Source organism: Triticum dicoccoides, chromosome 7B (genome assembly GCF_002162155.2).
Source record: "Triticum dicoccoides isolate Atlit2015 ecotype Zavitan chromosome 7B, WEW_v2.0, whole genome shotgun sequence".
In the NCBI taxonomy this organism is placed as follows: Eukaryota; Viridiplantae; Streptophyta; class Magnoliopsida; order Poales; family Poaceae; genus Triticum; species Triticum dicoccoides.
Genome location: NC_041393.1, coordinates 438,500,721 through 438,522,258, shown reverse-complemented (window position 1 = coordinate 438,522,258; position 21,538 = coordinate 438,500,721). Strand labels below are relative to the sequence as shown.

At 44.2% G+C, this 21,538-nt stretch overlaps 2 protein-coding genes across 3 annotated transcripts; one reads left to right on the top strand and one right to left on the bottom strand.

Annotated features, from left to right (window-relative positions):
* Positions 1-830: 830 nt before the first annotated feature.
* LOC119338298 (putative 1-phosphatidylinositol-3-phosphate 5-kinase FAB1D) lies at positions 831-9,120 on the top strand. 2 transcript variants are annotated; one of them, XM_037610593.1, is made up of 12 exons: positions 831-958; positions 1,741-1,882; positions 2,402-3,109; positions 3,202-3,346; positions 3,444-3,791; positions 4,632-5,570; positions 5,699-6,021; positions 6,166-6,292; positions 6,376-6,540; positions 6,640-8,055; positions 8,140-8,400; positions 8,485-9,120. In XM_037610593.1, the coding sequence occupies exons 2-12, from the start codon at positions 1,857-1,859 to the stop codon at positions 8,839-8,841; spliced, it is 4,815 nt and encodes a 1,604-aa protein (XP_037466490.1). In that variant the 5' UTR covers positions 831-958; positions 1,741-1,856; the 3' UTR covers positions 8,842-9,120. The 2 variants fall into 2 exon arrangements, with proteins under 2 accessions (XP_037466490.1, XP_037466487.1); XM_037610590.1 differs by lacking the exon at positions 831-958 and adding an exon at positions 1,288-1,366 and having other exon boundaries at positions 5,696-6,021.
* A 3,260-nt stretch (positions 9,121-12,380) lies between these two features.
* Positions 12,381-14,016, bottom strand: LOC119338299. The gene is made up of 2 exons (XM_037610594.1): positions 13,324-14,016; positions 12,381-13,210 (listed from the first exon to the last, which is right to left on the bottom strand). Exons 1-2 carry the CDS (start codon positions 13,750-13,752, stop codon positions 12,611-12,613), a joined length of 1,029 nt encoding a protein of 342 aa, XP_037466491.1. The 5' UTR covers positions 13,753-14,016; the 3' UTR covers positions 12,381-12,610.
* Between the last annotated feature and the right edge of the window lie 7,522 nt (positions 14,017-21,538).

Below are 21,538 nucleotides of genomic sequence, written 5' to 3'. Positions count from 1 at the left end.
CGATAATATACCATGACTTGGCACAATGAACATTTGTCAACGGAATAACACACAAAGCTCTTGCTTGTTCTCGATGGGAAAGAAAAAACACCAGTGGATATTTGAATTCTTCTACAAAGGAAAGGGCCCATGGTGAATGCCAACGTTGATGTTTATAAAAATGAAAAGTTAGTAGGATCAGACGAATGGCATAGTTTTGCAGCCATATGCCAAAGATATACACGTCAATCTCACTAAATGGGTGTTTACGAGATGCGGAAGACCAATCTGAACAAGCCATTATTCCTTGCAAAATTAATTAAAAAACATTTTTTTGGCAAATAAGAAAAATAAAATATTAGCTGCTGAATTTGCGTGTGAAGGCGGTTCCGTTTGTTGCCCAGGTCGTCGTCAGGTCGTGGCCGCTAGCGACCAAGGACCAACCAACCCAAAACCGTGTCGGCGCTATCTGTTGCGTTGCGTGCCACAAAAGTTTAAACAGCAACAAAAAATAATAATTCCGCAAATCGAAAATTATTAACAATAATAATTCTGCAAATAAAAAATACTAGTACTAATATAATTTTAATTCTGAACTAAAAATGCCAGTGAGATCCATTTTTTTTCTACACATCTCATCTCGCAGTTCTGCCGCCGAACGAACGGGAAGAAGAAGTCCAGAGACAACACGGGTCGTGCAGGTAGCGTGGGGTCCAGCGCGAGGTGGAGGACAAGTATTTCTTTCGTGCGCTGCGGCCGTTCCCTCCCTCTGTCCTCTTCTCCCCCTCTACTTTTCTCTTCTCCCCTTTCCCGTGTCGTCGCCTTTCCTGCCTCGTTCGCCCGCCGTTCGCGACTCTTCTTCCACGCGCACGCGCGCAGGCTACCAGGCCAACTCCTGCTCGTCAATCCATCCGTCGGCCCGCGAGACCGCCCGACTCCGAACAAGTGAACATCGCCGCGGAGCTCCGCCGCGCGCGCGGTAAGACAGAGATCTCCCCTCCCCTCTCCCCTTCTCTTGCGATTTTCTGGTGGTTTTTTCTCGGTGTTGATACTTACTTCGTTGCTCATGGGGGTCGGATGAACTTGGAAGAACATACGTACCACATACGTACGTGCGTGCGTACGTAGCAAGTAGGTAGGTCATGGGTACAGGAGGAGGAAGGAAGGAACGGGTTTCAAACTTTGAATTGGGGATTGGGATGTTTCTGTCGCGGCGCCTGACCCGGGCCGTTGCTGACCTGGACCCACGCGCTTGGATATTTCCTTCTTCAATATCTTCCTTTTTTTGTGTGCGGGGGTTTGTTGTTCCAGTAGCGCCATCATAGGGGGACGGACAGCCTGGCCTTTGGATTGATCGCCGCAATTGCTTCGATTTCAACTACCTCGAGTACTATCCTATACTATCCTCCTCCTCCTCCTTCTCCCTTTTCTTCTTTTGATTTGATAGTAGTAGTAGTAGTAGTAGTATAAGATTCAGCTTCAGTTTCCACACCCCCTTCGGTGTGGACCGCGCGATCCGATTGGCATTTCGCCCGATCCGAATCAAGCGCCGCTGGATTTTGGTGTCGCCGGTGTTGGATTCCGGCCTCCTCGTGAGCACCGATCGATGGATGCATTTCGTTTTTGGACCTGACTCCTTCCCTTGGGATTGCTTTTAATTTCTGTCTCCCTGTCGGTTGGTGGGTTTTGAATTGACCGAGTAGTAGTGATTTTTCTCTTTAATTATTAATGGTGTGCTTGCTTGCTTGCTGAACTGGTCAGGTCGAGGCCATACACAACCAGCGCCAAGAGATCTGAGGCCGCCGCCTGCGTCAGGAGGAGCAAGAGGAGGAGGAGGAGGAGCCAGGGCATGTGACGGCCCCCCCTCGTCGGTGGCCATGTGCCCGGACATGAATCCGCGAAGGTACTACTATTTCAATCCCAGGACTCGCCGATGCCATTGTTCTGAATAGTATCGAATTCATAGTATGCACATGTTCAGATGCTCAGCTGGGGCTCTGTCTGAACACGGCCAACTGTGTAACCGCAGGTACACTTGCTTAGCCCTGTTTTAGATCATGGAAGAGAATTCTCGCCCCATCTGAACATGCACGTGGCCCAACCTTGCTTAGCCTTTAATTCACCAGAGTCTTTTGTTCAGCATCAAGCCGCTTTAATTTTTCTGTTTCTCGTTTTGCACGCCTGAAATCTTGGTCAATTTGTCGACACTAACCTGACATGTGTTTGGGGTCATGCTCAAGGAAGATATTTTTGTTCATTTCTCCAGCCAGCTAAGCTCGTAGATATTTAATTTTGATAACCTAGTTTGGTAGAGTAATGCCCTTGAGGCAAGGGAACTATCTCGCCAGGTATTTTATGTGTCTGCATCTGCACGCTTTTTAAATTCCGTTCTGAATCAGTCTTCTTCTTTTGGTAATGGCAGGGAGGTTGTATCAGAGGTTTTAGATGATAATCTTACCTCTCACAGCCTGCATAATGCTGATCATCTGGGACAGAATGGGACCAGGAATCCTTCCAAGTCTAGTAGCAATAATCTGTCCACAGACGACAATTTCTTCTCTGACACTTCATTGCACAAACATGAAGATGTGAGCAGTGATCCATCTGCCTCCTCTGTTGATGACCGCTCGGTTAGGTCTGGTGATGATTCTGATGGGGCTGAAAGTACCAATGGTAAAATCAACAATACAGACCTCCCAGGTTTTGAAAATGATAGCATCTGGATACCGCCTGAAGCAGCAGATAAGGGAGATGAGACTGATAGTGTTGCCAGAAACATTGCTTATGACGACGATGATGATGATTATGGTGATGGAATAAAGTGGGGCCAGTCAAGTTTCCCAGCCCCTGGCGAGGAACACGAGGACAGCCCCAATCCTAGGGACGAACGAGAAAATGCAATGCTGGGAGCTATGAATGGGCAGCTCAAGATACTTGTCAGTCGGTTTCTGGCCTCTGCTGGTATCCCCTTCGGAAAAGGAGAGAGTACTGAGAGTTGGCTTGATATTGTGACCTCCCTGTCATGGGAAGCTGCACTTCTTATTAAACCTGATGCAAAAATCGGAAATGAAATGGACCCTGGATCTTACATCAAGGTCAAATGTGTAGCATCTGGTACTCGTTGGCAAAGGTGAAACATTTGTCAGCTATTTTTTTAAAAGATTATCTAATTTCTATTTGTGTGCTAGATTATAAACCTTCACCTTTAAACTCCGATTGCAGTGAGGTGATAAAGGGGTTAGTCTTCAAAAAGAACACTGCTCATAAGCACATGCCAACCAATTGTCACAATCCTAGGTTGCTTCTACTGAAAGGAGTACTTGGCCATTCTGATGTTGGTTTATCGTCGTTTAATTCAATGGATCAGGTTGGATATTACATATATATGCCTGTTGACAGTAAATTCAGTTCGCCTTTTTTTGGTAGAAGATTATGACCTTCTATTTTATGCCTTCAACAATTAGGAAAAAGGCCAACTGGAGAGGACTATAAGTAAAGTGATGGAAATATGCAGTCCCAATGTTATAATGGTTGAGAAAACAGTTTCACGAGACATACAGGAGCTTCTACTAAAAGAAGGTTGTACACTGATTCTTGATATGAAGCTCAGCCGGTTGCAAAGAATTGCACGCTGCACAGGTTCTCCCATAATATCATTTCCAGAAGTTTTGGATCAACCGAAGCTGAAGCAGTGTGACTACTTCCATACTGAAAAATTCATTGAAGAGCATAACATTGCTAGTGAAGGTGGGAAGAGACTATCTAAAACATTAATGTTCTTGGAAGGTTTTCCCAGGCCATTGGGTTGCACGGTATGTCTACTTAGCTATTATTACCTGTATGGTGCGTTTATTCAATCTTTTCAGTTTCATTCTTCTTTATCCCCTAAGATTTATGTTACATTATTTCTTTTGTCCAAAAGCAAAATGAATAAATTATGCTAGTTTTCCTTATGTCTATTCTTCCTGAAAGCTTCCTGATCAAGACATCCTTTTGTATGAACGTGGAACCGAAAAGCAAACGTTATTCTAGCTTACGATCGATGTGTCTATTATGTTGACTAGTTATTAACTCTTAATAGTTGGCATGTATACTATGTAGTAACATGATCTCTATATCTTTTCAATTATGAGGGAGAGAATAGCAGTGTCGGTATTTGTAGTATCTTAAAACATGAGAAATGAGCTGCTCCTTGCTTATATTTCGGTAGGGCATCCCAAACATAGCGATAAAATGTTTGGTTATGTGCTTTTGGTATTGTATTGCTTGCTACTTTCTTGTCCCTTTTGATTTTTTTTATTAGGGCTGCTAATTTTTTTTACATAGTTTTTGTTCCTGTTGCGTTTTCGGTTTTGTACTTCGCGTCATCTTGACTCACTCCCCAATAGAAAACAAAATGTGTGTTTGACAAAAAAAAACATAGCAGATAAAACTTGGCAGGAGGTAATGCTTTACAATACCAATATGGGTTTTGTTTGTGATTATCTCCATAGCAGTGTCATGTGTTTTTATCAATTATGAAGAGTAAATGTCAATTTATTGCATTCCATGCATACTAATCACAATCCACTGAATATATAGTAAGTGACAGTCCGATTAGTGTTTCATACACCGCTGAATGATCTGAGCGACAAAGAGTTGTTTTCATCCAGATATTGCTACGGGGAGCAAACACCGAAGAATTGAAGAAAGTCAAGCAGGTCATGCACTACACGGTCTTTGCAGCATACCACTTGATCCTTGAAACGTCTTTCTTTGAAGATCAGCGGGTATTCTTAAATGATAAAAATACTTCACAAGATACTATGATGGGTCCACCAGCAATTGATTATGATACTTCTGTTCTGGGTGGTGCTATCCCTCCTTCACATGATGATTCTCCAGCACTTCGATTATACCACGCCACTTGTAATATCTATGCTGATGGGAAGAAAGCTCTCAGTTATACAGATGTAGATGACCCAATTTTAGTCACAGACAGCTCTTTGGATGAACTGAGAGAAGGTGCAAATATCCCGTATAGCTCAACACCGCTCCTTCATACCGGACGGTTACCATCACCAGTTTCAGGACCATTACCAGAATTTACTGGCAAGTTATTGCAAGAGACAGCTGATAATCAAATAGAAGGCAGAGTTGAATCCAGGAACGAAATCGTTAGTAATGGATTTCATGTTGGGTCAAAGGTGGAAGAGTCTGCTGTTTCCAGTGAAAATTTGGATCACACAGAAGATATCTTGAGACAAGAAAAGACTCAGGATGTAACCGAAGCAAGTTCTCATATGTGTGACAAACATGAGGAATCGCCCATCGTGGCAGAAGATGGGGAACATCACGGCGCCACTATTATTAGTAAAGAGAGCATTTCTAACAAAGATCAAGCCGATGATGCACTTGATTCTCATAGTATACTGGTTTTGACGTCTAGCCAATGCATCAAAAAGCAGGTTATATGTGATGACCAGAGTAGCCTGTCCCGTATGAACTACTATGGGAACTCTGATGACCAGAGCCGCCTGTCCCGTATAAACTACTACGGGAACTCTGATGTGTCCTTAGGACGATACTTGCAAGACATTTTGCAGAATAAGGTACCAGCTTGTAACTTATAATTTTGTTCAGTGTGTTCTTATTTACATTGAATATCATATTTTTGTGTTAGTAATTGTAACTAATTTGGCTCAGATGATACTTGGCTCATAATGTTTATTTGTAGCAGAAACCAAGTTGTTCCTCTTGTGAGGCTCACGTATACTCTTATACTCATCAAAATGGAAATTTGACTGTTCGAACGAAGCATCTAGTGTCTCAACATAGTTTACCTGGTGAATCAGAAGGAAAAATCTGGATGTGGACCAGATGCCTGAGGTGTGAACATGAACTCGGGGTATCTAAATCGACCCCAAGAGTGGTAATATCATCTGAAGCGCGAAATCTCTCTTTTGGGAAATTTCTGGAACTCAGTTTTTCAAGCCACTCTGCAGCGAGAAGGTTATCCATATGTGGTCATTTGGTGAACAGGGACTGCCTGCGCTTTTTTGGGTATGCTAGATGTATTTTTCACGTCAAATATGTAATTTAAGTAGAGATATTCCTTGGCTGCCATTAGCATAGCAATGCATAAGTGCATGTAACTATCTCTTGCCTATTTTGTTAATGGCAATTTCTATTTTTTACTGACTTCAGATTGGGCTCCACTGTTGCAATGTTCCGTTACTCATCGGTTCAAATTTACACTACCTGCAAACCACAACCCACCCTCCACTTCGAAAACCCCAGCAGACAGAACTGGTTTGAAGAAGAAAGGAGACATGTATGTCTTATCCTCCACCATTACCATTTGGTAGTCGTGTTCAGTGCATGCATAGTACTGATGTTTATGTTGCATCTTTGAAGGTTTTTGCTAGAGGTATGGCGCTTTTCTCCGAGGTAGCAAGCTTGCTTCAACACTTGAAGAATCAATATCATGGCATGACTACAGCCAACTTTTGCACATTTCTACCTGTAACGGACTTTTCTGAACTCGAAGATTTGTTAATGAAAGACAAGGCCGATTTTGAGGTAAGCGTCCATGTCTTCATTCCTGTTAGCCTACGAATTTGTTATGTAAACAATTTTGTTCTGTTTAATTATAATGGCTTTCATTGTATTGTCATGCAGGATTCACTTGCAAAGACTACCAATCAAAATGGGAGATCATCCTCATCTGTACATGAACTTCTTAATATAAATTGGTCTTATCAGGATATACTACTTGAACTTTATGCATGGGACCGTCGGCTCCATGAACTTATTAAGTGTTTATCTGCTGGACAAGGTAATGTTGCTAACGGCAAGGATCCTATAAACACTGTTGATAAGATCAATGAGACCAGCTATGAGATTGACAAGCAAATCAGCGGATTGACGTGTGATAGAACTATGAAAGCTGGTGGGGCAGCTGGTACCACTGAGTGCAAAAGTAACAAAATTTGCGTTGACCATTATGAATCAAGTGAGAATGCAGCACCCATGCTCGATGATAGTCAGGGAGTTGGGAACTCTGAAAACTCTGAACTTTCTTGTAATGGAGGTAGTAAAGATGAAGGATCTCTCATTGGCACTAGTCAAGTAGAGGTAGACAGCATGACACAAATCCAAAAAATGCCTTCTTCTGACGTTTCAAGGGATATAAAGCCACAGGGTAATGGGATGCTGGTGCATCCAGTTTCCATGGAGCAGGAGCAGCATTCAAGCACTCTCCGGAAGTTCAGAAGTTCTGATTGGGATGAGAGAGAAAGATGGATTTGGAGTTCATTTCATGAGTCTCAACTGGCTTACAGGAAGAACATTCAAATAGGAAGTTTGGACAAATTTGAACTTGTTAACCGTTATTCTCCATCTCATCTATCTCCCCTGTTTGAAAAACATGAAGAGGTAGACTCTCCTCATTTCACAGTTGGCCCGGGTGGTAATATTCTGTGTGTATTGGAGCATGAGGTTTCTAGCATAATAGCTTGTGCTCTTGCCATATCTGAGGAGCATCGGCAGGATACCACAGTCGTGAATGAGGCGGAGGATGCCAGGAGGGAGCATACTAAAACAATGGAGAAATCTTATAGCTTTCTATCTGAAAGTTCTATTGGCTCATCACCATGGTCATCTATAGATTCTGAAGCAAGCATTTCATCTTCTATTTTGTCATATTCATCTGGCGACCTTTCTGGTTATGATACATCGCCTTTATTATCCTTGGTGCATCCAGAAATCCCTGTGAACGGAAAAGTATCTCTCAGAGGCAAATATTCAGTTACTAGTATATATGCTAATCAATTCTACATCCTTCGAAGAAAGTGCTGCCCATCTGAGCTTGCATATATTACTTCATTAAGCCGATGTAAGAAGTGGGATGCTCAAGGTGGAAAGAGTAAAGCTTTATTTGCGAAGACATTGGATGACAGGTTCATTATAAAGCAAATCAAGAAGACAGAATTTGAATCCTTCATAAAATTTGCCCCTGATTACTTCAAGCATGTTTACCATTCCTTAGACACTGGAAGCCAAACTTGCCTTGCCAAAATATTAGGAATCTATCAGGTAGTTTACTTCAACAACTAGAGTTCCATTTCAATTTATTTCCTTCCATTTATTACTATTTTTTCTAAAACTCTGCTGTTTCAGGTTAAGCAGATAAGGCATGGCAAAGAGATAAAGATGGATCTGATGGTGATGGAAAATCTTATGTTTGGGCACAACGTTTCACGGATTTATGATCTTAAAGGTGCTATGTTTTCACGACACATCACCAACTCAAATGACCCTGACACTGTTTACTTGGATCAGAATTTTGTGGAGGACATGAATGTATCTCCAATCTATATTGGTGGAAGAACAAAACATCTCTTGCAGCGCGCAATCTGGAATGACACATCTTTTCTGACTGTATGTATAATGCAAATCTTGCAATTTAAGGTAATCATCATACTTTCATATTAATATGTCTTAACAAAATTATTGTACTTGCAGTCGGTTAACGTTATGGACTATTCTCTGCTCGTTGGAGTGGACAAACAAAAGAATGAACTTGTGTTTGGCATTATTGATTATTTGAGGCAATATACTTGGGACAAGCAACTGGAGACATGGGCGAAGTCTTCTTTGGTACCGAAGAATGTTTTACCAACTGTAATTTCTCCCAAGGATTACAAGAAAAGGTTTAGAAAGTTCATGGGCAAGTACTTTCTAGCAGTTCCAGATACTTGGAGTCCTGAGAATTCTTCTGGGCCATACAAATCCTTTGGTCACAGCAATAACAAGTTGGCAGAAGCCCACAATGGCGATAACCTGCTTCAGCATCCAACTGAGGCTGATGCAAGAATCTAGTTCTGTTCAGCTGAGGCATGTGCCTAATTCTGTCCAGACTCCTCTGACAGTTCTTTGAAGCCTATCCGTTTGTTGTTGTTGTTATTGGCTAAGTTTCCCTTTGTAAAATGGTGTGCATATGAAGGTCTCACTATTGATCTTTCCAGAAGTTTGCAATTTTTAGGCAGATTGCTGGGGCAAGTGAAGTCCACAGTACATGTACCTATACAAATGAAAATTGTGAATTTCACAATTATTATAGTGAAATTTACAAAATTGATATGATTATTTTTGGACCTATGAGACTGAAGCATTTTCTTCTTGCTAAATTAGTTCTTAGCGTCCGACGCAGCTCACTGTCTGAGGACTTTCAGCCTCTTTTAAAATTTCATAAGTTTGATTAGTATTTTTCCTTCATTTCTCCACTATAATTGCTAACATGGAAAGCAAAGGAGCAAGTTAAGTGCCTCCTGATCTCATTGCACATCCTGAAGTGCAAATTTGGTTGTTAATGGACATTGTCTATTTGTAGATTATTGCCAATCACTTTTTATTGCTTCACAACTTTGCAGATCTACTGGGTTGATGCATATTGCTATCTATCTCTCCCAAGTCAGTTTTGAGTCATTAGAAGGGGTGAGATCATCCCTCACTTGTTTGTTCTGTATAGTCTGTTTCTGGAATTTTGTCGTAATTTCTATTTATGCCCAAGTCTCTTTTATGTGATAGCAAAGAGACAGTGCAATTGTCTTTCATTTGTTTTCAGGAAGTAGCTCACAGGAGAAGAAGCCAGTTGTCATTTGTTCTGGATCATGAGTAGCTACCTAGTGATGTACCTAATTTTGGTGGTTGTTTTATGTGCTAAACTTTTCTTCTATATTTGTGAAAAGAAAATATTTAATGTTATAAAGCAGTTCACTGCTCCTAAAATTAACCTGCTAGTTCACCCCTTTTAGACATTACAAACTGCGCTGATCAGGGCTGTACTAATGTAATGCTACATTTTGTTTTCTAGAATCAAATTCTGTTATTTTAATAGGTCAAGTAGGGAGAATTATCATGTTGGAGTATAATTATACTGTTATTTTCCTTGCTCGGATAACTGAACAACTGATCGCAAGAGCTTTGCGTGTGATGGCTAAAATTTAACAGCTAGTGTCTGCTATTCATAGGTCTGAACACTGAACGTCGGCACGAGGAGATTCCTGTAATGAACATGCGAGACTTTGGTGAGTTGGTTCATATTAACCTTCCTGATTTGTTTCTTTTGCGTAACTCTGCCTACTAGCACACATACTGTAATCTGGCAGTGGCTATTTTTGAAATGATTTGTTTTGCGGGGATTGTAGTGATTCATTGATGATTCATGTCAAGTGCATTCTTATCTTTCGTTGCATCAAGTCTGCTTACTAATACACATATCATATACAGCATTTGGAGTGGTGGTTTATGTAGTTTGATTGGTAATGGCCAAGAATTGCCATGCTCTTTTAGAGTTAATATATTTTCAATTATTTTGTACCGGTTGTTTGATTCTTAATTAGATAAAAATTCTATGCATCCTTGGTTGCGCAGCTGACTTTGCAGCCATGCTGAAGTTTGAAGGTACTCGCCCCTGGCAATTTTTTAAGCTCACCTTTCTTGAAAGTTTTGAAGTTGTTGGTTGTGCTTTTCTATATAATTCTTCGTCATTTAGATGTTTTCCTTGCTGTTAAAATAGTCCATATTATGATGGTCCATATATTCTGGCGAAACTTATGGCCCATGTCTTACTGTTATGCAATCGTGTGTTGTAGAGTGTGCCTAAGAGTCATGCTTAGACATTTTCTTTTCATGACAAAAGATTGCATTGCGTTATGACTTCTGGAGTCAACGCATGGGCAAAGCTCGAAAATAAGCCTCAATTCCTTTTCCAGCAGAGGTTACTTGTTGCAGAATCTATGAGCTGTATCGATTTAAGTATACCATAGCACATTTCTCCAGAAGTTAGTGCGCCACTTGAAACTGGCTGCAATTTCCCTTCAGCTGTAATCTGCAGTAGGCCAAAATTTTCACTCAGTTAACTTAAACACAATATACAAAGCTATTGACACTTGCCGCCCTTAAGAACAGAGTAGCAAAAGGCAATTGTTTGTCATTCCATCATCAGTCAAGGAAGCTATAATCCACACCCACACGACTTAGGCTGGCATGTGCCCCTTTTCTACTTTTTCCTTTTGCAGGAGGGCATGCAAACACTAGCAGTAAGAGTATGACCAGAGGAGGACTTTTAGAACATTTCAGAGTGGCTCATCATGATTGCATGTATGCAAGTCCTGTCATCGGGGAGCATAGGAAGTTGCAAAACGATTGTATGGACAAGGTCCTAATGTGTGTAATGATGTTCATCCTAGCATCACTGATCCGTAGTTTCACTGATTTTTCTGATTTCACCATATTTTCAAATCTGAACTTAGGAGTGTAATAAGGACCGAGTTTGGTATCATACATGTTTCGATTTGTTATATCTGATACCATGCTTCAGTTCTGTGTTCTGCGATACTGTTTGTGTTCAGAACAATGTCTGCAATTGCTACTCTTAGCCTCTGTGAAGTTCCCATTAGGTGTTGATTTTCTGTAACCAGTACCTATTCATCATAGGTGTGAGTGTGATTGCTCTGCTCTGCAAACTCTGCTTTCAACTCTTTTCTGGAGTCATGAAACTCTTCCAGTAGCTGGAAAGCTAAATAGGAAGGTTGCATTAGATTTTTCGTTAGACACTTGCCTTTTTTAGAGAACGTTAACACATACATTTGTTTATCAGTTGATGGTGAATTGATAATTTTTTTTAAGATAGATATAACTGTGACATGGCACTGATGTTTTCTTGGTTCTTTGCCGCAGATCCTACTTTAGCGAAAAGTGACTGGTGCCACCATTTCGGTATAAGTGATTCGTTTTGGTTGATTCATGGTCAGCTTTGCCCCAAAGTATGGAACATGGTTTACGCTGCTGCTTATCATCATTTCTCTACTGTATAACCCTGCAAAGCAGCTCAAATCCATCAATTTTGCATTGCAGCTGCTGCTCCTTTTCCTCGAACCTATGTCTCTTAAGTTCGGGGGATCATCATGTTCGGATTCCAGAAGGTCACCCCATCATTGTGCAACCAAAACGATGGGCGCTGTTGGAGATCATATTGCCAATTGCCGCAGCAGCTAGTGGAGTGATCAATGATAAGGAAGGTGATTAGCCTAGCGCCAAAGAACAAAAAGAAGTTGTAAAAGATGACAAGCACAAGGGCTCATTCTAACACACCTTATAGAACTCTCTTTTTGTCTCTGGCCAACAAGCTGCCCACATCTCCACAGAACTTTTCCAGTTGGAGAAAAGGGCAAAGAGCTGCTTTCCTTTTCCGATGCAGATTCTTCCTTTCACCATCAACTATTATATCATCAATTCATCCTCTAAGATCGATACCCTAAAAATTACTTGGACATATATTCTGATTCTAATTCTGACAAATAGATAGGCCTAAGCACCAACTGCCTGCCACTACCACTGCTGCCCTGCTCTGCTTAGGAAGAATACAGGCATGATGATATTCCAGTGCAGGACATATGTATAGACACACTAGCTGCTATGATAGCTAGACTAGAGAGAGCAGCTAGATTAGATTACCCAACCACAAGAGAGAAGAACACCCACATTTTTTTCTTCTAATTTGTTAGCCTTGTTGTACTATCTACCATGCCCTGTTTGTTTCAGGCTTTCAGCTAGCTGCTGCAGAAGTAGAGATTGTGAGCTTGGATCAGCGATGGCTGCAGAGGTCCGACAGCATCTTCCTGCCTTCCACAATCTCATCGAAGAAGTCGTCCAGCTCGCCGACGACGCCCTCGGCTCCTGACCTCAGCATCCCGACCCATCCTTTGATGATCTCCACCCTCTCGGCGATCTCGCCAGGGTCGCCGTACCCCATGGCGACGACCCTGTCGAACTCTGCCTTGAGGCTCTCAATGCCGGCCCTAGCCTGCCGGAACTCGTACATCATGATGCCGGAGCCGGAGTGCTCGCCGGCCACCGCCTCCATCTCCTCGGCGACACGCTGGCGCAGGCGGCCCATGGAGGAGACGTAGCCGGCGCCCGAGGTGCGGAATGGGTGCGCGCAGCATGCGAGGTCCGGGAGGCAGGAGACGGTCCCTGAGACGAGGAGCATGAGGAGGAAGGAGCTGGCGTTGCGCAGCGCGTAGAGCACCCCCCGGAAGCCGTTGAAGGCGTTGAGCTTGAACTCCACGGGTGAACGGTCGTCGAGCAGCAGCGACGCCGGGTCGATCCTGGTCTCCGCGAGCGCCCGGTTCTCCTGCTCGAGCCCCACGGCCTGCCGCCGCGGCGCGTTGATCGCACGCATCACCTGCACGCATTTGGTGTGATCAATGGAGGCCAACAAGGCAATGGGCGATGAGCCGATGGGTGTGAACAAGTGAGCATGCACGCATAGGGAGGCAGGAGAGGAGAGGAGCGTACCTGGCGGGCGGTGTGGGGGTTGGGGTTGCAGAGCCAGTCGTCGAGCGCGGCGTCGATACGGGCGGCGGAGGCGCAGTAGGTGTCAAGGGCGGAGGCGCCGGCCTTGACGACCTGGCAGGCCTCCCAGAGGCGGGAGGTCTCGTCCATGTACTCGTCGAGCCAGCTCTCCCCTGGCGGCAGGTGGAGGCGCTGCACGAGGTGGACGAGCTGCGAGTGCAGCGACCGGAGCAGCGCGGCAGCCTGCTGGAGGAAGGGCGCCGACATGAAGGCGGCGTCCGGCGACGAGGCCAGCGTGCCGTGGAGCGCGTCGAGGCCGTGGGCGATGGACGAGTAGAAGCCGTTCATGGCTGGTTCTGCCGCCGACTCAAGTGTTGTGTGTGTGTGTGTTTGCCGGAACGGTGAGAGCAGAGTGTGGTGATGGTGGTGCATGGGAGATGGAGGCTGAGCTGGAGCAGAGGATGAGCCTATATATAGAGGACGGAGAGGAGCGGAGAGGAGGCGAGTGTGGTGGTGTATGAGGAAGCAATGATGGGGTGTCCGGCGGTCAGGGGGAAGGATGATTGGGGACTGGGCAGAGGGCCATTGCCATTGCCAAGACTGCTCTGCTCGCTCGCTTCTCTCTCGATGACCACCACTCTGCCTTGGCCTCGCCACGAGAGAGGAGGAGTACTAGTAGTAGCGTAGCATGCATGGGAAAACGTACTCAGTCAGCTAGCCTATCAGCTAGCCAGCCAAGCCAGTTTTCCCATGAATCTCTTCTCACTCCACTCCGCTCCGTCCCTGTCTTGAGTTGTACGTACTCCTTCCAGATTCAAGGGGGACCATTGCCATTTGCCCCAGGCGATTAATTACTTGTTGGTGCTAATCAAGGAAAAAAAATGCGCCAGCAGCAGTACTCGGCACTTGGAGGTGGCAGCTGGCATTGCTGCCTTTTTTTTCCATATTCTGCAGCAGCCCAGCCATTGAATCCGGGTGGGGGGCCTGTGTGCCGGCCTCGGATGGGCGCACCATCAAGCAGCAGGGAAGCAAAGAGAAACACACGCTGCCCCTCCCCTGTCTGCCCCTCTTCGTTTTTCTGGAAACCCACGTTATGTTAGGTGCCCACATTACACTTTCATATCACTACGTACATAGTGCATCACTCGCCATTGCACCCAGCCACCAAATTAATGTAACATATACTATATGGCAGTTGCAGCCAAATGTATTACTACTAGTATCGGTAATTGCCTTGTATTTTCTTTTCTTTTCTTTTGTCTGTGTAGTGTGACTGGGTGGGTAGGAGTTGAAGGGCGGGAGCTGCTGCTTCTTCTAGACATAGTACGCCTGGCATGCACCGCACCAATGTGTGTCACGCAGAGAAGCAGCAGAGGGGGAGGAGGAGGAGGAGGACAAAGTTTCAAAGGCAGGCATGGAATCCGAGAGATTTGTCGAAAAGCCTTGCTAGTAGGATGTGCTGTGCTGTACTTGCCCGTGGATCAATGGTTGCTGGCTCGCTGGAAATGGGATGCCAATGGAATGGAATGATGGGTTTCCTTGTACCCGTACAAATCTCCCTCTGTCCTCGCTACAAGAACCCCATTTCCATGGCGTGGCCGCCTTTTGAGGCGCCTCCCTCTCACCCGGGCCTCCAACCCGGCCAGCAATCATGCCCAATATATGCCCGTGCCCTGCCTCCCCTCCCCTCTCCTCTCCTCTCCTCTCCCCGTTTCTCTAGGGCACATGTTGGGTCCTACGTGCCAGCATATACTCCCTGTAGGAAAAAGTCCATTTCAAACCCTGAACTTGTAGAGGTTCGGCGGAATGAACCCTCAAATCGAAATCCCGGTCGATTGCACCCTAAACTATGCAATCCCGGTCTAAATCAAACCATGGCATCGTTTGAACTGGGATTCGTATGATGGGCCGGCCCGCTGGAGTATTTTTTCGTTCAAGAACAAAAATTCGGAATGGCGCGCATCCAGCTCCCCGCTGAACCAGCCCGCTTTAGTTTTTTTTTTCGTTTAAAAAAATGAGCGCGTGGTGGGGCGCGTACCCAGCTCCCCGCTAAACCAGCCCGCTTTAGTTTTTTTTCGTTCAAAAAAATGACCACGTGGTGGTGGTGGCTCGAACCGAAGATCATTTGTTGTTGATCGAAGCAACAAACCACAAGGACACCACTTGCGTTGTGTTAACTTGCTCTCTTTTTCCTCCTTTTAGCCTTTCTTTTTCTTTCTTTTTTCATTTTATTTTTCATTTTCTGTTTTTTCTTAAATTCGTGAACCGGCCCATTTGGAGCTATTGAATAGTAGGCGCGCAAAAAAAAATTCTGGAAAAGTTCTACGGGAGCGACTCGAACTCGCGACCTCAATCTTGTTATTTGCTGGAATTTGCCAACCAAACTAGTGAGTTCAACTGATAGATTCACGACACGAAACATTATGCTCCAAACTTCTTTTGAACATTTGAGAATATTATGCACTGAACATTTTCGAAAAACTATAAATAAATGTGTTGAACAATTTTTGAATATGCATTGAACATTTGTATTATGTGATAAACATTTTCTAAAACAAATATGAATATATGCAACGATTGGTTTGAAAATACGCATTGAACATTTTTGTAATATATGTTGAACTATTTTCGAATAAACATTGAACATTCATGGACGTTTGTGATAAACATCTTTTTTCATGGACGTTTTCAAATCCATGAACATTTTGTTCAAAATTCGTAAAAAAAATCTTTTTAAATTCTGGTTCACAAGGTTCTTTTTTTCGTTTGCTATTTCCTAGTAAAACGGATTTTATATAGTTTTAAAAACTCGAGCTTTTAAAAAATTAGAAATTTACGGCATTAAAAAATAATATGCAAATTTGGAAAAAGGTTCGTCAATTTCAAAAGAAATCATGATTTTTTTTAAAAAGGAAACTAAAAAATAAAATAAAAACAAAGACAAAACGAGACGAAAGAAAAAGGAAACAAAAGAAAGAAGAAAAAGGGAGTAAGTTAACACAACGTATGTAGTGTCCCTGGTTAGTAGCGTCGTTCCAACCACCAGCATCGGTCTCGATTACGAGCGTGCGCTTCTTTTTGTTTTCTAACAAAAAAAACAAAAGCGGTCCGGGCTAGCAGGCTGTATTCCCCTTTGCATTTTTTTATTTCTAAAAAAAATTAAAGTGGGCCGGCCCAGTGGGAGCAGGGGTGAGCATAGCAGCGGCCTCAGCGAATTCCCACCGATCCCGGTCATCCAAAGGACCCGAAGGTTCAATTTAGACCGGGATTGCATAGTTTAGGGTGCAATCGACCGGGATTTCGACTTGAGGGTTGTTTCGCCGAACGTCTACAAGTTCAGGGTTTAAAATGGACTTTTTCCCTCCCTGTATCTACTCCTTGAAAAGTTGACGTTTGTTGGACAACCACCATCTACAACTTTGACCCAACACAACAACAAATTCTAATAGCAACATTATCAAAAATACTTTTCAACAAAAATCCACGAATGCATATCGACCTCGAACATCAAATTGAAAATTTATAAATCTGTAAATAATAATCATACATACTCAACCCCTATGGTGACCCGAGAACCGCAAGAAACCCTAGCCGCTACCGCTAAGGCCATAACCCAGCAATGGGCCTCATTCCTGGAGAGGGTCGAGGTGGGGTCCTCTCCCCCCACACCCCCTCGCGCGGTGGAGTCTGGACCCCTCGGATGAGCGACCCTAGTATTGACTATGGTGCCCCTAGCTAGGACATTATATACAAATTGTAACACCACCAAAAAAAATTTCGAATACAAATCTCATGTATGTTCCTCAAGTATCCAATAAACATTATAAATATAAAGATAATCAAAACACATGAACATGTCCAAAATGTATGCTTTTCGAGAAGCAATTATACAACTTTGGATCCATGTCAAGGTTGGCGATTTGTCACCACCCTCCTCTCTTACAAGGTTAAGATTACGATTGTATTGGAGTTTAGTAGAGTTAGACTTAGGTTTATCTTCATAACTCTGACTTATGTTTTTAGTGGCCAGCGACGAAGGCATACGTTGCATGTTGTAAAAAGTAAATTCAACGGTGGGTCGACGGAGTGGGGGTCACCATATGGTGGTAGGTTTTGTCAACATCAATGGTGAGCCGTCAGAAACGGTGGACGAGTTCACTGGCCATAGATTCAAGAGAGATGCAAACCATGCGCGGTTGTGTTGGGAAGGAGAGGGAAACTGTAGACGGGTGTGACCACGCGTCGAGCATCGGCCATACGGTGGGTGTTTAATCCAGTGGCCCAAATATAGCTAGGAGGTTTATGTAATTATAATATTTCTTCATGTGCCTATGAGTACCTTAGCTTGTTGACCAAACTTTCGGCCCCTAACTAAACGCTAATGCTCGTACTAGTATTTTGGTCCAGTTCCATTCAAACCTCAACTTTATTGGTACGTGCAGTGGGCGAGAAATGTGTAGAAAATGGAAGGGAGGGGACGCTCGTGGGGTTTTGGGAGAAGGCGAGGGGGATGTGGATTTGGTTGGGGAAATCAAAGGGGATGTATGTTGTTTGCCCTAACCAAGACCAAAAGGTATTGTTGTTAACTAGGATCCATGTACGAGACGATCCATAAGCTTTGCCGTACGTTGAACGCTCCATGGCCTGCCTAGTGTATAGGAATTAGGACATGCATGGATGATACTCGTAGTTGGCATGTTATTATTTTATATGCTTGATGGGTGTCCGTGGTTGACCGGTGGGCTCCACGCCACTCATGGCTGACCCGTGAATATTCTTCTTGTCCTCTATGTTATGCTCATCTGCTCTCTCCAGTAATGAGTAATCATGGCACACAAGCCAGCCCTACGTGTATAATCACCATCATGTTCTTCAGTTCATCACCTGAGTGCAACACAAATTAAGCATAACAAAAAAACAATCATAGAGTATGTAGAAGGAGGGACGTGCAGTGAATCATACCACTTGATTCTGGGACCCTATGCATGCTACAAACAAATGAACCAAACGCTTTTCCTTTTTTATTTTCATTGGTAGGATGCATGCATTTATGCTACTCTACCTACGGTGATTTGTCTTCTTCCATACTTGTTGGCAACCTTACCGGCTGGACGTAACTTCTCCACAATGTAAGGATGGAGTCGTCAGTGATGGCACGTATGCATGTCTAGTCCAAATTAGCATCCATGTGGGCCGGTGGCAACATGAGAAGCAACGCTATTAATTTCGCGCCTATGCATGTCCAGTCCAAATTAGCATGCATGTACGTACGTGGCGACGAACACAATTTTTCTCTTATTGTTTGGTAGATAGACGGTAATTGCCTTTGGCTCCTAGGTGCATATGCACCCATTGTCGAAATCCAAATTCCGAAAAGTTAAAAAATTCGAAACAAAAATCCCGCGTGTATATCCGGACATTTTATGTGCGTTCACAAGGTTTCAGTGAAAAACGACGTTTTTTGTGGCTTGTGTAAAAAAGATAAAGAAATGCCTTGTGAATAGTTAGAATGAAGCATCAGAAATTGTCTTTTTTACACAAGCCACAAAAAACGTCGTTTTTCACCGAAACCTTGTGAACGCACATAAAATGTCCGGATATACACGCGGGATTTTTGTTTCGAATTTTTCAACTTCTAGAAATTTGGATTTCGACAATGGGTGCATATGCACCTAGGAGCCAAAACGCCACTCTCGTAGATAGATGGATTCAATTCAAACATAGCTAGCAGTACTAGCTACCACATCAGCAGTAGTACATCTCATGATCAAAGTTGTTGAGGAGTACGTTTTGTAGCTGGCTAGGTTATACTACACTACTAGGGGCGCTGTAGCTGCACGTACCAGTAGTGTAGCGCCTACTTGACCAAAACTTTGAAAAACAAAAATGCATGCATGCATGCTTGGACAGCAGCAGTCTACGTACAGTAGACAGCAAAGATGTTCTTCTGCAGCAGCAGCAGCAGCCATGCATAAGGCTGACAGATGGCATTATGGATTAGCTAGCTCTCGAGTCGAGTAATGATCCATGGATGGATCGTTTACTACAGGCCCGGCCGGCAGGGCTCCCTTTTCCCTCCTGGGTTTGCGGACAAGTCGCCATGAGTAGCAGCAGCGGCAATCAAGATCGGTATATGCATGGCATGGCACTAGCAGCATCAAATTACATGCTACGCGTGCACTAATTGATTCAGACAGACCGGCTGTATGCATGTCGTCGATCCATCCATCCGTCGATCGATCGTGACTCTGTGCAGGAGGAAGGGATCGATGGAGCGAGAGAGTGCATGTGATTTGACAAACAAATGATGCATCCAAACTCATGAGAAGCCTGGCCCTGCTTTGTTCCCCCTTTCCTGAGAAAGGAAATGCTTTTGCTTTCTTGGTAGATGGACGTTGGAGAAAATTTCTCGAAAAAAACACACATAGAAAAGTGGGTGAAATTAAGTTCATTTTACTCAAAAAAAAGAGAGAGAGAGAGAGACCAAAACAAGCCCTTGACTCCCCTCCTCCTCTCCCCACCCATGGCGATCGAGGGCTCGGCTGCTGCCACTGCCTTCGATCTCTCCATCACCCCCGGATTGTCGGTGCTCCCCCATGTGATCTAGGGCTCGGCAACCGTCGCCTCCGATCTCACCGCCGCCGCCGGACTGTCGTTGGGCAAAGCCTGAGTGGGGGATGATGACGGGGCTTTCCTCCGTGGTGGCTCTGGGGCGCGGTTGTGGCGGATCTCCGTGTGTGCGTGTCATTTTGTCAACGGCGCAACGAGGTGATCTCCCAGTCGTCAACTATCCACCCCAACGGTGTGGCAGGCTGCTGCTTCCTGGTAGTGGTTCGGTCACTCCCGTGGGCGCGTGGCATTGGAGGTGGAGGAGGATACGGCAGCCCGACCAGTGTCGGGTGCAAATCGGCTAGCAAGGGCTTGTTTTGACCTTGGCCGGAACCATCAACGGCGGCACCCGTCGTTACCTTGTTGGAGGCATCGTGGTTCTGTCTTTGTCCCCTGTCTGCTTCGAGGGAAACCCTGATTAGGTCTTCCCAAATCGAATGATGGCGGCGTGCTTGTGTCGTTTCTCCCCTTGGGGCATCATCTTTTGAGTCGTACAATGGCCGGAGGGACCACTGGATGGCTTCCATGGAGGGTGCTGAGTGCTCTCACGTGGTGGCCAAGGTGGAGCAGCGTGGCTTTTACCACATCGACAACGGCGAGTGTCGGCAGCGTGGCGCGGCGGGGTCTCGATGGCGGTTGCGGGTTGATGAACGCGCACAAGATGGTTGCGCTGTCTGGCGTCGTGGTGGTGTCGACGACAGATTCTACAACGTGTGCATGCGGTGTGCTGAGAATATGCTAGACCGGTTGGTGCTCTTGGCCCACCACGGATAACTTGGTGAGGCCGCCGGATTAAATGGTGTGTGTTGATGCGTGGTTAGGGCACACCATCAAACTTGTAGGTGTAGCGTCAAAGATCACAAAAAATGATAGCTTTGGGTTTATTCAAATATTTGTCTTTTCAAACTCTGTTGAATAATTTTAATAAAGATTATTGCATGCATCGCTTGATGCAGATGCCGGGTAATCCTTCTTTCAGGGCCTGTTTGGTTCCAAATAAGTCACCAACTTATAAGTTGAAAAGTGAAAAAATGACTTATTTTACCAAATAGGCCCAACTTATAAGTCACCCCAACTTATAAGTCATAAGTTGCTCTACACCAACTTAAAACTTATAAGTCACCCCCTTTGCATGGGTCCCATCACATGCATGATGTGGATTGATGTGAGAAGGTGTGTCAAGTGACTTATAAGTTAGATGACAACCAAACATGCGTGACTTATAAGTCACTGGTTTTAAGTCACCTGATTTATAAGTTGATGACTTAGGGCCTGTTTGGTTCCAAATAAGTCACCAACTTATAAGTTGAAAAGTGAAAAAGGTGACTTATTTTGCCAAACAGACCCGACTTATAAGTCACCCCAACTTATAAGTTATAAGTTGCTCCACCCCAACTTAAAACTTATAAGTCATCCTCTTTTGCGTGGGTCCCATCACATGCATGATGTGGATTAGTGTGGGGAGGTGTGTCAGGTGATTTATAAGTCAGGTGACAACCTAACATGCGTGATTTATAAGTCACTGGTTTTAAATCAGGTGACTTATAAATCAGGTGACTTATTGAAACTAAACAAGCCCCCAATGAAATCTCACAAAAGAGAGAGAAAT